Here is a 14,714-nt window from a genome sequence, read left to right as displayed (position 1 = left end):
GACAACCACATTGGCAAGCCTTCATAGCGTCCGTATCAATACCTCTGCTTGCTAACGCATTAATTAAGATCTACATTACATTAGCCACCTAACTACTTAATAAGATTAATCCACCTGGAAAATGATGGCATGTCTTGATTAAATTGAATGCAGGTAACGGAAGTGACATTTAAAATACATTGATTGTTATTACATTTTGATCATCTGTTTCAAAGTGTCTGAAAGGAAACAGTAGAAACCAAGAGATTCATGTTGTTTACATTGTTAACGAGGTATGAGTTTTCCATCTTTTTATTTATCTCTTGCAACATGACAAAGAGTTCCCTCCAGTTGGTCCTGAGCCCTTCTACTGTCCGATGAGCAGGATGAGGTTTCAGCAGCTGGGGTAGCAAAGTCAGGGGCTATTCTATTTGCATCTCAACCCCCATTCTGCAATATGTAAGGATGGCAAGTCTTCCCATTCAATAATTTAGTTATTCATTTAACATTACCTGTCTGCTGCATTGCTAATAAAATATCTTAACTATTAGAAAATACTCCTTTCTGTGTGCAAACCAAAATGCAACTCGGAGCTGCAGCATCCAGCAGAGGTTCCAAAATCATTTGCAGAGAGCTGAAGACAACCTATACAGCTTCACAATGACTGCTGAGTTCAGCTTTCCATATCTATTCAAGGGAAATTTCTGCTAGATTAGTACAAACCTGTTTCTTCCCCTCTCTCATCTCAAGCAGGTAAGATAGTGTCAAATTTAACAGCAAATTTGACTTTCTTCATTTCATTATTGCCATTAGATTTACAACACTGAATTCGGTAACTAGAAACAAGTTCATTTTGATAACTGGAAACAAGTATTTTTCATGACAGTTCAATACTTTGCATTTAATTAACTGTAATTGTCTTTTTAAAATCCACAAACTGCGGTACACTGAATGAAATATCTCAAACTGAGCATGAACCTGGATCAAGCTGGTTGGTCCAAAGAGACAGAAACCCTGGATTATGTGAGTATCAGAACATACATTCAAATCTACCTTTTCCAATTAGTCAGTATATTTATGGTAAGTGAAGTCATCTTTCAGGTCCACAGTCCTTGTCCGTAATAATCTTCACTGTTTTTTTTTTTTTCCAAGTGTGGGTTTCTATGATCAGAGACCACAATCTCTTACTGTGTTTTTCAGCTTTATAGCAAATAATTGAGATAAAAAATACTAAGTTATTTTTTCATTAGTAGAAAATCTGCTAAATTTGTGAGCACACCAAAGACAATGTATCATAAACAAAAAAACTACGCCAAAGCATTCTTCGCTTGGATTTGCAGCTGGAGTCAGTTTGGATATTTCCACATAAATGGTAGTTTATCTTAGGTGTCCTCTCAAATGATTTAAGTTGACTTTTAGAGTCTATTCCATTGACTAGAAAGGAAACAGCACACAGTCAGTTACATATTTTATGGAAATGTGTGTCTAGCCTACTACATAATTTTAAATGTAGAGTATATTTTTGGCATAGATTAAAAGAATCTAGGCATAGAAAAATCCCATAAGGTCATCTAATTCTCCTCTTTGTGAAGAAGCAATTATTCCCAAATATGCCTTTTTTTTTTAATCACTTTTCCCACTAATTTAGATTTGTTCCACCAACATTCTAACATTATCCTTATGCAGCTGTAACAGGTAATAATGACATAAAAAAAATTCTGAGAGTGAAGCCTGTTTGTCTATCTCATCTCTGTAGCAATTCCACGGCAGCGCTAACTTTTTGGTTTTTACGTACTATGCAGGGATACTACCTTATTGTTTGTAGTAAGAAAGAAATTGTTCTTTGCTTTTGTCTCTTAATCTATATCCCAGTGCAGCACAACTTCCAGAGCCTAAAGGCACAGCCCACAAAGCTATGCCCTGCTTTGTTTACAGTCAGAGCATGCTGGACTTCACTCCCAGTCTTACAGCAGCACTGAGGATTTCTCTACCCATTGCGCTTGCCTACTCCTCCTTTCAGAAATCCCCAGCATTAGCAAGATGTAGTGTGTAATTACAAAAAACCTGCAACTGTGTTATCTTAATAGTGAATTTTGTTTTCATTCAGATAGGAAAATGCAGTAATAAAGTAATTTACATTCCTCTTAAATTGCAGTTTTATTATTTCATAGCAGAATTTAGTCTCTTAATAAGGAACAAGCAGATCAAATTGAAATATCTGTGCTTTTTTTTTTTTTTTTCCAAATTGCTCCACTTTAAAATGCCTTGCTTGCTGAGTAGGCACAGCTTGTGTTTAAGTGGCCGTTCTCAGTCTAGGGGTTAAAGGTTTCTTTGGGAGACCCGTGTTTTGAAAAGAATGGCTTCATCCTGAGTTGTGTCAATTATAGAAAGGTCACTCTCCACAGCCAGAGCCCTGAGCCCTGAAATGGTTGTTGTGTTAAAAGCTGTCAGAGGCTTTCCTAAAAACTGCTGGGATAGCAATATTAACTTGGACATAATAAAAGGAAAGGTGAGGTAGAAAAACTTTTCACCCTTCCCTGCTATGAGAATTTGTCTTTTAGATATTCCTTGTGTTCATCCAAACCTGTCATTCATATTATTCCACTGTGGAAGATTGCTTGCCTAAATATTGTTCTTCCCCCAGATTATCAACATTTCAGCAACCTTCTACAAAATGTCAGAAGAACAAGTAAACTTGCTCTGAGGAAAGCTAACTGCAGCAATTTAAGACATAACTAGTTCTGTCTCCTTCGCTAGTCTACAGGAGGTTACCACTCCCCAAACAGCGGCATCTCAGTCCCTTCAAATGTGCAAAGCTAATTAGAGTGGGGCTGGGATAAACTGCCAGAATTTGCACTGCAGTGCCCCAGGCAGATGAGCACATTCCAATTCAACAAATCCTGCTGCCCTATATTTGCACAGAAATGGCAACGAAAAGCTGCAGGGGAGGGAATTTGGAAACATGTTAAACACTGCAGTTGTCCGCTAAGTGACCATAATTGCAGACTTGAGCTCTTCAGGTTCCTGCCTAAAACCATAGGGTCCCTCACCTGTGCACAATCTGGAAGAAGTTCAGCAGTAATATAAACATTGCACCTTGTACTTAGGGATATGCTGTTTGTCCAGTTTGACCTACAGGCAGAGATGAAAGCCAAGCCAACAAACCTGTCCAAAAATCTACAGTTTTTTGCTACCACTAGGATGTAGGATTTCACGAAAAGGAGGAAGCCAAAATCAGTCCTTCCACAGAAAATGTGAAAAAGCTGAGGAGCAGCATCATCATTTATTGCAAACAGAAGCAAATCCATGAAATTATTTGGCATACCAAAGAACAACTCAGTTTCCTTTCCCAGCACTACATTAACTGAATTTTTTACAATACATCCAATGCAGCATCCTGTGTTAGCGTTTGTTTCTAATACTTGCTTTGGCAATCAGCAAGTTTAACACGAGCCACAGGTCCTGAGAGCAAGACGATGCTCAGCTCTGAACAAAACTCTTCTGCTGACCAACAGCAAATGCTCTTACTTCTCTTCCGTTTCAGTCATCCCATCCCACCTGCACCGTACACTAAGGCCAGTGAGGTCCTTTGACTCATTGAAACATTTGTTTTCCTATCATAATTTTTGTAATAACCAGGGAAAGCCTTATCATGATGTAGCAAAGAAAACACCTGAACTTCACCAGTAAAAACCAGTCCACTCAAATGATCAAAATTCTCTTCATGATGCATAATTTCTCTATATTTTCAATATATACTTTCTCAGTTTAAGAAATTATTTCTGTTTCCAGATTTTTTTTCATTCTTTTCTTCACCCTGTCTCTCATCCTCCACTGGAACACAGTTTTTTCTTTAAGGGAGAAAAGAGTCTTGTTGTTGCCTCCATTGCTCATACTAGCATCACAGGACAGATTATTTACCACGGGTCAAATTCTGCTGTCCTTGATGTTTTCCATTAGAATTGTATCTGAGAAAGAAGGAAAAACCCCAGGGATTTGGTCCTGGCTGGAAGCCAAAGTTCTTGACTTGTCCCAGGCAGTACTTCCCCTGAGGCAAGCTTTTCCTCTTTCTTTGAGATCTCTAAGCTATACCTGGAAAGAGGACACATAGCTGGTAAAATGTACCTTTTTTTAAATTTTATTTTGACTGAGCACCTCTTCATTCCTGTCTGAGGGAGCACACCTGCGTTAGCAGATGAGGTTCGAGAAGGGACGTCACCTTGCGCACTACCGCGTAGAGGCAGGGAGTAAGAGCAGCCGGGCAGCGAGCCGGCAGCCACCTGGCAGGAGAAGGCAGGAGAAGGCAGGAGAAGGCAGGAGAAGGCAGGAGAAGGCAGGAGAAGGCAGGAGAAGGCAGGAGAAGGCAGGAGAAGGCAGGAGAAGGCAGGAGAAGGCAGGAGAAGGCAGGAGAAGGCAGGAGAAGGCAGGAGAAGGCAGGAGAAGGCAGGAGAAGGCAGGAGAAGGCAGGAGAAGGCAGGAGAAGGCAGGAGAAGGCAGGAGAAGGCAGGAGAAGGCAGGAGAAGGCAGGAGAAGGCAGGAGAAGGCAGGAGAAGGCAGGAGAAGGCAGGAGAAGGCAGGAGAAGGCAGGAGAGCCCGCCCGCGCCCGCAGCGCCCCGACACCCCGCATCCGCGCGCGCCCGGCTGCGGAGCCCGGCCGTAACGCCCGCCGGAGCGCGAGCCGCCGCCTCACCTCTGCCTGCAGATGGCGCCGCCGCCCCGTCCTCCGCGCCCGGCAGCCCCGGCCGCAGCCCGTTGTTGAAGGTGTGTCCGTCCGCCGGCTGGAGCTGCCAGTTCAGCCCCAGGAGGTGCATCGCTGCCAGAGACACAAAGGCGTGACAGGTAAATACGGCGCGCACAGCTGAAAATGGTGGGGGAGAGACTACAGCTGATTTCAATTAAGCAGCTTTTGGAAAACACGGGAAAGCGACTTGTCCCAGAGGAATGTTAATGTGCAGGGAAGGGGGAAAAAGGCAACGCCACCACCACCACACCAAAGAAAGCCCTGATGACTCGCATAAATCTGTCTTGTTTTTGTTATCAGATCTTCTAAATTACGGAAACACAAAAGGCAAAATGCTCACAATCCAGGCTGTCAGAACAGAGAGGTAAGCACTTTGTTCAGGCCTTGGCACCGTGCGCTGCTTCCCGATGCACGCGCTACAGGGGGACACACGTGTTCTTGGAAACAGAGCGCTACTGCAAATACCTGCTCCAGGTTTAAACTATATGTGATAATGTATACGTTGATTATAAAATTAGCTTTAGCCCTATGTATGCTAATGACATTGTAATGCAATTATTTTGTGTTTGTTACAACTTATTTAAAACAAGAGATTTAACAGCCTCTGTCTTCATTTTGTAGATTAAACTTTCCCGACAAACCCAGGTCTTTGCCAATCCTTTGACCTCACAAGTTTTTCTAATCCGGTGCACGAAACTCGTCCGCCTGGGCCGCGAACAGAGCGCCACGTGCAGTCCCGGGCAGGGAAGGTGTCCCTGCTGGCAGAGCTCTCTGGCGGCCGCGCAGCACGGTGGCCCCTCCGGCCGTCCCCGGTCCCTAAGCCGGGGGCAGGCCTGCAGGCCTGGCAGAGACCAAGCGGCTGCCCCTGACACGGAAGACACGGAGTGGGAGAAAGGCCGTGGCATCACCTTCGCAGGCGCCTGAGTTATAGGCGCTGTGGTAGAGGCTAACTGAATGAGCCCTGTGCATAATGCATGAGACTTGACGGGTCTGAATCATTCAGCTAGTGGATTTATGTGCATCTTCGCCTTGTATAAACTGAAACTACCTGAATACATCTCCATACTTTCATCACGTCATCCCTATGGCATCTTCCCAATACAGAGGGGTGGTGAGGAATAGGAGAGCCCACAAAGCTGGTTTTATTCACTTTCTCCACCATCAGCTCTCTCCCTGTTTACACAGGATGTATGTAAACCTACACAGCACGGAGAACAGCTTTTTCAGTTATATACTGAAATGGTGTTTGAGGGGATTCACTGGCAGTTTAGGGGCAGAAAATCTGTATGATTATGGGCACTCTTACAATTGTTCACTTCTGCCCTGTCAAATCCACGTAAGATTAGCAGATATTTTGCGTCCAATTACAAGCTATTGTAGAAGAGCTGGTGGGGTCACAATTGGACCACCAGTAGCCACACAGCTAGGGGTTCAGAGATTAAACATTAGGGATAGGTAAAGCAAAAGACTTATCACAGGAACTGCAATTTACAGCACCTGAGACATCACTCAGTCTCTGAATACAGGGAATCTGTTCAGACGTGACCAATTCACATATATGTTCGTAAAACCCAAGAAAACAAAACAAAGCACCCTCAGCCCCCCAATCCATCTATCCCAACTCCTGGAAACCCCTCAGCACAGAACCTATGCAGAGTGACAAAAGCATAACGTCACGGACCAAGCAGAGGTCTAAGAATAGTAACTAAAACCAGGAGACATTTTGTGCGAAGAGGGTAGTTGCCACATTTTTCATTCCTGCTGAACTTACAAAATTTTTTTCTATTAGGAAAAACAATAAATTGAAAATACATTAAAGCATCTGGTATTTTAAAAACCACCAAGTATGAACCTGAAAAGGATCCTTTGTTGAGAAGCTACTCAAAATTTATTTCTAGGAAAGGTTTAAGAATTCCTGGAAAATATACAAAAATTTGATGCGGGATCAAGTGTTTTATTCAATCACAACGTTTTTGTTTTGCCAAAACAAATGTTTTAAAAGGCTTTTCAGTCTAATCCCAAGCAACTCATTTTCTTCTTCAGTATGGCAGAGAAACTGAAAAATGAGTCATAAAGCTCAAACAACAAACAAGTCGCTAGCTCATACAGACCCTCCGCATCGAGTGAGACATCGGCTGTGCGTAGCCGTTGGAGGGCCAGGGAACGCCAGGTACCAGGCAGCTTGTGGCGTGTTTGTGCTGCCAGCAATTCCCACGCGATGCGCGCACCGGGCTCCAAAGACAGAGTTCAGCGGGCTCACCCCCAAAAGCAGAGTGCGTGGAGATAAGTGCATTTCAGAGCTCCCAAATGAAAACAAGTCATCGAGGAGCATTAGATTTTTGTGTTTTAAACTCTCAGTGTGTCTATTCAAAGCTGCAAATATTTTTTTTTATTGCAAGCGTAACCATAAACATAAGTCACTTGCAGAGATGAAAGTCTGCTGCTTCGAGTTTAAACCATTCCTTACAACAAAGAGACAAGAAAATCATAACTAATACTCTGTCCAAGAGAATTATAGTTGCTAACTTACAATTACCAGGTAAATTCAGACAAGGAATTAAAAAAGATCTTATTAACATGGTCTTAAGAAAAACTTGGATCCATCTGCTTCCAAGTACGCCATGATTTCATTAATAACTCTGTTGCTCTGTGTTTTAATCATAGACGCGCATTAGGTAGGAGCAAAAAGAGCTCCTTCCTAACGGGCAGGGATTTGCACATCTGCTGTAGTCCCTGACAGACAGAGACAAGATGACAATCTCCCGCCCAGCTCACGTATCCATTACGTGATCTACAAACTTCCACTAAGACAACCGAAGTCACAAACAAGAGGAATGTTCACCTTCTACCGAGAATACCTCGAGAAAAGTATGCCACGGGGCCTGAGGGGAAAGCTCCGTGTTTGCATTGCGTATTGCAAACCTGACTGGCAGCCGAGCAGGGAGAACAAGGAGCTACCTATTCTGTCCTGCTTCGGAACGCTATGAGATGGCAAAGTTATATGATTAACCTTTTGTTCTGTTAATCAAACAAAAATGCCTCCAGCAAAGGAATAAGTAGAAGCCTGATTAATTAGAAATACAGAGATTCACTCAGAAGTTGAGTGCATGTGTGTCAGAAGAGAAATTTGAGCTGGTGATTTTGTGCTTGTTTCCTGTTTTTCTATTTTTTTTTGTTTTTTTTTTTTTTTTTTTTAAACTACAACTAAATAATCTGTGATGCTGTGGCTTTGCCTTCTTCCCTAAGGACACACTTTCATCCATTATTACAGTACTGGCCACATTTTCTCTAAAGGACATTTACCAGAGAGCTGAGTTGGGATGCTCAGCTAGGTCCAAAGCTGATCATCAGGATGAGTGCTGATTTTCCAAACCAGCCCACTTTCTTGAACACATTTCCAGAACGCCACATATTTTTATAGATTAACCTTCAGGAACAAACACATCCCTGAAGATTTAAATCACAAAAAAGTGCTATTTTATCTGTTACATGCATGGTGTATTCATAAATTAAATTTTACAGAGCATTTACGTATGTTTTGTAGGTATTATTTGGGTTTGTTTGCTCCCCCCCCCCCCCCCATATTTAAGCATATTTTCAAAGTTCTTGTCTCTAATACCTAACTTTTAAACATTGAGCTTGTCAGAATTTATCTGGTTCATTTAACACCAACATGTAGTAACTCAGGATAGTGAATTGTGTATTTACGTTCTTTGAAAAATGAGAATATAAACCCAGTACATTCTGAAGTAAAACCTTTGAGATTTAGGTAAAAAGTAATAATCAGCCTCTCACTCCCACCCCAGCAACACACTCATACACACAGAGCGAAAGCGCCTGGAAGCTAAACCTGCACGCCCATCAAGAACAAAAGCAGAGAACTACTTCATCACTCCAGGTGGTAAAGCTGTCAAGGATCAATCTAAGACTTACATAAGATAGAGGTTGCTAGAGTGATTCACACATTATTTTAAGAAATCCCCAAAGGTACACAAATCTACAAAAAAATGACAAAACTCACATGCAAATTTTTCTCTAATGTTCTCTAAGACTCTGTAGTTGCCACGCTGCGCTCTTGTCCTGGCCATAAACCCAGTGCTCACTGCCTTCAGAGTTTAGTCTACAGGACAATGGTTTCCACGCTCAGACAGCCCTCTCTCTTCCCTTTGTGCTCTCCTGTCACTCTTGACCATCTCTTTTTAAAATGAGACACCTCTGGTGTCTCCATGTGCTAGAGATCTCCCTGTACTACAGCTCAGCGTCTGGCAATGGGTAGGGCAGAATCAGGTTGAGCACTTACCCCTTTCTGGAGCTTTCCCCATTTCCATCATTCTCCCCGTTCCTACTGCATCTTCCCAGCTGAGGTCTGGGAGATAGGCACCGCTTGCTTTTTAGAAAATTCAGTATTCCCCAAGCGACTCAAAAGGATGGGAAGATTATAAAAGTGAACAGAATTCAGAATGTTTCCATATATTAATTTTCAAGTTGTCATGCTTACTAAACCTTCAATTATTGTCATCCAAAATGAAACCATCAAACTATGATCTCACTTTGTCAGGATGCATCTAGTCATATTATTTTGTTGAAGCGTAGCAGGCCAGCCTCTTTTCACGTGAAAAAGAAATTTGTCCATTATATCATGAACATTAGCAAATAAACACTAAAAGCACTTTTGCTATATGTAGGCAATATGCATTGTAGGAGAGTGGAAACACTAGAAGTTTCCTTTCCATTCCCTCATGAGGTGAACAATGATGTAACTCGCTATTTCAGTATACTTCATTAGTCTTGAGCAACATCAGTGGGATTTCCAAATCAGGCCTAATGAATCACAGACATGATGAACCAAAAGGTACCTAATAGATCTTAGCAGCATGCAATTTTATAGTATACACAGAACTGCCTTTACATCTACTTTTTATTTCATATGGTCTGTATATTGTTTTAGTGCACCACAATATTTGTATGAACCAAAAGAAGTTTAGTGTTTTACATTTCTGGGTGCATACAGATGGGTAACCTGGATAACTTGAAAAGAATAAATGTATCCCAATAAATTAAAAACTAATTAAACATTATTGCATGCTTACTTTGTATTAAAGATTATTCAGCTGAGACTCGTGATTCTTTACTAGCTACTACTTCTTGATTGTGCAACAGAATTCCAGGAATACCAGAAATTGATCTTACTAATCTCAGTTATTATTAATAAAATAACAGTTCCTTAAAAGACAAGAAACATAGTAATTTACTGTTCTACTACTATTCCTCTGGAGAAATAGGTTCAAGTTCAACCCAAGTCACAAGTGAAACGAGTGGTTTAGGCCTATTCCCTAGCTATGACTTGCCCCCATTACAAAATGAATGCACGATTCATCACAAGTGACAACCTCTCCTCCAGAGATGCCTGAGACAGGAATAGCAGGGGTCTGAAAGTCAGCAAAGAGCAGTGGAGGAACTGCATGGGAAAAACTTGCATGGTGCCTGCAAACACTACGCTTGATTCTAACTAGTGCTTTCAGGTCTCCATCCGAGGAGCACGCATTATTGGGTAGCTCTAACAAGAAAAGAAACAAGCCTTCCCTAGCTCCTCTCACATCTGAAGAGGTTACAACACAGTTCACAAACACACACACAATCAGAATTTGCTGAACTAAGTCTCAGCTGAGATCCATATTTTGCTGGGCTTGCTCGGATGGGCAATTCTGCAAGCGTTATTTACGTACAAGGTATCTCATCATTGTGGACTATCAGTAAAAGTCCTCTCCCACAAAATTTGGACTTGGCAATAAATATGCCTGACAAAGTCAGATTTCAGTAAGTCGTAGATGTTTTACAGAGGCTGACACCGTCCTTCGCTCGGCAATTCTGTTGGCCAGCCTTCGGCCGCATTTGCAGCAGGAGGAGTACAGGCACTGTCAGTCTGCAGCTAGGAGGGAATATATGACTCCGGGTGTTAAACGGTGGCTGAGGCAGTTGTCTCAAAGGAAGCTGCTGCATCCAAGGACCTGGACTCACAGTCATACTAATGCCCTTTCATATTCTGTTACCAGCAGAAAGGGACAGCATCTCCAGGAAGTTCTAATCTGCAATTCCTCCACTTTAACATACATCAAAGTGCTTGGAAAATCATTACCAAAGAATATGAGTCTTTGTTACTTAAAAGAAGTAGTCTTAAAATAAACAATGTGAACAAGTATCAACTTTCCTTCCTAGAGAAATTATGATGTCTCTCCTAAAATTCAGGACTAAGTGCCAGAACTTTCTGTTCTTCTTTGAATACCTGGTGTGACTGTGACAAGGATGCCAGAGTCCTCCTGAGGGTATCCAAGAGATCTCAGAAAAATTCATCACATTCCCAGACCTTTTTCTAAAAGCAAAACAAAAGCCACATGCCTTGCTGGGTGGACAGTTGCCATTTTTTATGTATTATCTACAGGAAAGTTTGAAGTAGTATTTAAAAAAATTCAAACCTATCATGTATGATATGATAGAATTCCAAATGGAAAACAGGCTGCTGCTGGTACTGCATTATTCAAGAGGAGGGCTGACTGAGAACTGCATAAGGACATAACACAACCGAGTGACTGGGCCATAAAACGGCGGACGAAATTCAAACCCAGTTAAGATAAAATAACACACTGGAGAGGAGTAATCTTAGCTCCACATATAAAATAATGAGCTGTCAGCTGACTATTACCAAACTGAAGGGAAATTTTGGGCTAGATGATAAAAGCTCCCTGAAAATTTCAAGGCAAACATTGAATCATTATGGGAAGAGCGAACAAAACAAGGAATAATGTTATGCCACCTCCTCTCATCTCAGAAAAGACCTAGAAGAAGCAGAGGTTGGAAGATCAGTGGGGGAAAGTACATATACGATTTGCCCGTTCTTACAAGACAACCGCTTTTGGATGCTGGAGGTAAGTTAATGGATTATTTGACTTTTATCTGATCCAACACAGCTGCTCCTACACATATACGACACTCCTTGGTGTATCCACTAGTCCCAATGTTTCTTGAAGGGTTTGATGCATTTTTCTCCCCTACACTGTACCACAGCATGTCCCTACCTATCCACCAGCCCAGACAATCTAAGGAATGTTTAGATCAATGCATCACAGGCAAACCCTTGAGTTTTTATGCCATAAAGTATTTCCTAGAAGCAGTATGATTTTTAGGTACCCTAGGGCATAAGCTTCAGTACATCTAAACAGACTGAGAATGTAGCATATAAAATGGAAATTGCTTACATGCCACAAAGTTTGTGCAGGTTTCTCAACATAGTGTACTTATTCATCAGCACAATAGGAAATTATTTAATTAATGGCAAAGCCGAGTCAGTTATGATTATGGGAGACATATTTTCAAAATATGTTGTTGGAGATGTCAGGGACACAGGAGATAAGAATTTAGCTTTTACATTTGATACCAGAGATTAAATATCAGGTAAAAAAAATAAATCTCTAGATTACCAGTACTTAGGGAATTTATGAACTCATGTTGTAATATTAATGAGCAAGAATCCTACACACCTCATGTAAAACGTTTGGATGTACTGCTCATATTGTCTTTTCTACTTGTGAGCATTCAACTGTTTGCAGGAAAGGTTAAAGTAGCGTTTCAAGAATGGATCACTTGATCTAAATTTAATATTACTGTTGTAGAATGTACGCAAAAAGTACTGCTTATTGACTGTGACCATTGAAGCTCAACAAATAGATGGCTTACTTTCAAGGTCATTCATTCTCAGTAAATCATCTTAACCATCAGTATGCTATTTGGTATGCACTACATTTTCTCAATAAATTTAAATTAAAAGTTCATTTGGGAACTCCATTTAAAGCATTACCAATATACACAACTTCAAGAATTAAATTGGCTAGAGAGTGCAATAAAGAACCATTTTCCTGTCTTATTTATCCTACACGTAACATTGAACAAGACCTCAGAGTCACTGTATTTTTTAAGTTCACAATGTTAAAAATGGAGAATTCCATTAACTACAATAGCACTGCTTCATATTTTCATATCTTGTAACATTGATTTCCACTTCTCCATCAATTGAATTAAGCTGATATTGTTACCAACACACAAGTTTCTATGTGTTAGTCATCTACAAGTTTATACTTTTGTTAACTGTACCTGAGCTCTACAATAGTTTTACTTAAAATAACAACAACATCTTGTTGAGAAAGACAGAGTGTATTTTCTGACTACATGAGGAAAGCCGTGAGGTCTGCTTACCCAGTAACTTTATGAAACAATGAATGTAATAAATACCAGGCTACCGGTTCAGCTCTGCGCTTCCCTAATCCAAGTGTGATCCTACAAACGCGGTCACAGTAAAACTTGAATTTCAGCACCTCATTTTCCGGGACACAAGCCGAGGGAAACGGAGGCAGACCCTCATCTTTGCTTCTGCACTCTTTGTAAGGATGGTGCTTGCTGTGCAAGACGGGAAAGCACGGGGCGTCCCCTCCGCGGCAGAAATGGCGGGCACGCTCCTTCCGCTCACCAGGGAGACACGGGAGGTATTGTGCCTTTTTGAAAACACAATGGGAAGGAAAGTGGACTTCGCACTATCTTAAAACATAAGAAAGCAATCCTTAGGCATAATTTCACCCTCAGCACGTAAACTCTTTTAGACAATAAACTGTTTAGAACAGGGCTTTTCCTTTAAAGCATCCAGCCCAAGAAGCATTTTCTAGAAATACCATAAAGGATCTATGAATGAGTGTGTTGTTATCATCAGCAGCAAAACTTCTGCTGGGAATTATTAATTGCTTTCTTTTGAATAAATGTTATTGAAGATGAAAAAGGAGATGGAAGGAGGGCTATAAGATGGTTCATTGTCACTGTGTTCATAAGGAAGAAATAGGGGGACCCAAAAAAAGCAATTTTTTTTTTTTTTTTTTTAGATTGGTCCCCCCCCCACCCCCAAGCTGACTGATTTCTTTCCCTGTGCACATCAATAAACTGAATGGAATGAATTTTCAAAGCACAGCATGAAAGATATACCCACAAATCCCATTAGCACTAATGTGATTTGTGTGCTTATCTGCCATGCAATGCTTTGAAAGTTCATTCCTCTATGTCCAACTTCAGCCTTCCTACTTCCAAAATACTTGAAAAGCTTACACACACGTGCAGTTACTTTGGGGGTGGGGAAAACTGGAGGATGTGAAGACCTGGCTCCCAATTCCAAGGGTAACAACAGGCAAGCAGAGCTTCGGCCTGCAGGACCAAGAGGTGCAGCTTGGGTGGCTGTTAGTTCCCCCGTCACCATTCTGACTGGGACTGAGCAAGAACCCCTCGTTTCAACTTCTCGACTTTTCTCGTTTCAGTCCTCTTTACTGAAATGTTTTGATTTTGTGCCACTTTGAGCAATCTTTTTGTCACAGGAAGGGTAACAGCATTGCATGCTACCTTCAGAATCTGGAATCTCGCAACAAAGACCTTAAAAGCGAAGCAGAATACAGTGCACTATTCATTTATTCTCGTGACAGGCCTTAGATTGTACAGAGCGGAGAAAACTGGCACAAGATTAATCAGTTCCTGAGACTGTATAAAATGAACTCACTTCTTACGGCAATTTTAAGAGTCAAGGCTGCAATCTTTTTGGTCTTGCTTCTGAACTAGATGCCTGTAACTAATAAGAAAAGTGTTTATATTTTTATTTACCTAATACAGCCTCTTTCAGCCTGGAAGGTCCCAAATCACATTATACAATATCCGCTTTACCAGCCTTGCCAAAACACTGCCACTTTTGAAATAGGCTTAGAATAGCAGAAAGGGATGCTCTTGACTAAAACACAATGGAAAACCTCATTTTTTGGAGCAATTGTGAGCATTTAATGGTAATACAAAGCAAATTGAATCCAATTTTAATTTCACACCTAAAAGACACCATTATCATGAACAAAATACCCAGCTCGGCTTTATTCTGTTTCCAAGAAGAGGAAGAACCTAGCTGAGACTCGAAACTGGTGTT

General features: G+C 41.2%; 1 protein-coding gene across 14 annotated transcripts in view; it reads right to left on the bottom strand.

Annotated features, from left to right (window-relative positions):
- TENM2 (teneurin transmembrane protein 2) overlaps positions 1–14,714 on the bottom strand; it is a 683,800-nt gene that overhangs the window by 127,181 nt on the left and 541,905 nt on the right. For all 14 annotated transcript variants that reach the window (XM_054842022.1, XM_054842024.1, XM_054842023.1 and 11 more), the window contains one exon: positions 4,670–4,792. In XM_054842022.1, coding sequence (XP_054697997.1) covers positions 4,670–4,792 — 123 coding nt within the window. The remainder of the gene's footprint in view (positions 1–4,669; positions 4,793–14,714) is intronic.

Source organism: Grus americana, chromosome 14 (assembly GCF_028858705.1).
Source record: "Grus americana isolate bGruAme1 chromosome 14, bGruAme1.mat, whole genome shotgun sequence".
Taxonomy (NCBI): Eukaryota; Metazoa; Chordata; class Aves; order Gruiformes; family Gruidae; genus Grus; species Grus americana.
Note: the sequence above shows the minus strand (reverse complement) of the source record. Positions and strands in the feature narration are given on the sequence as shown.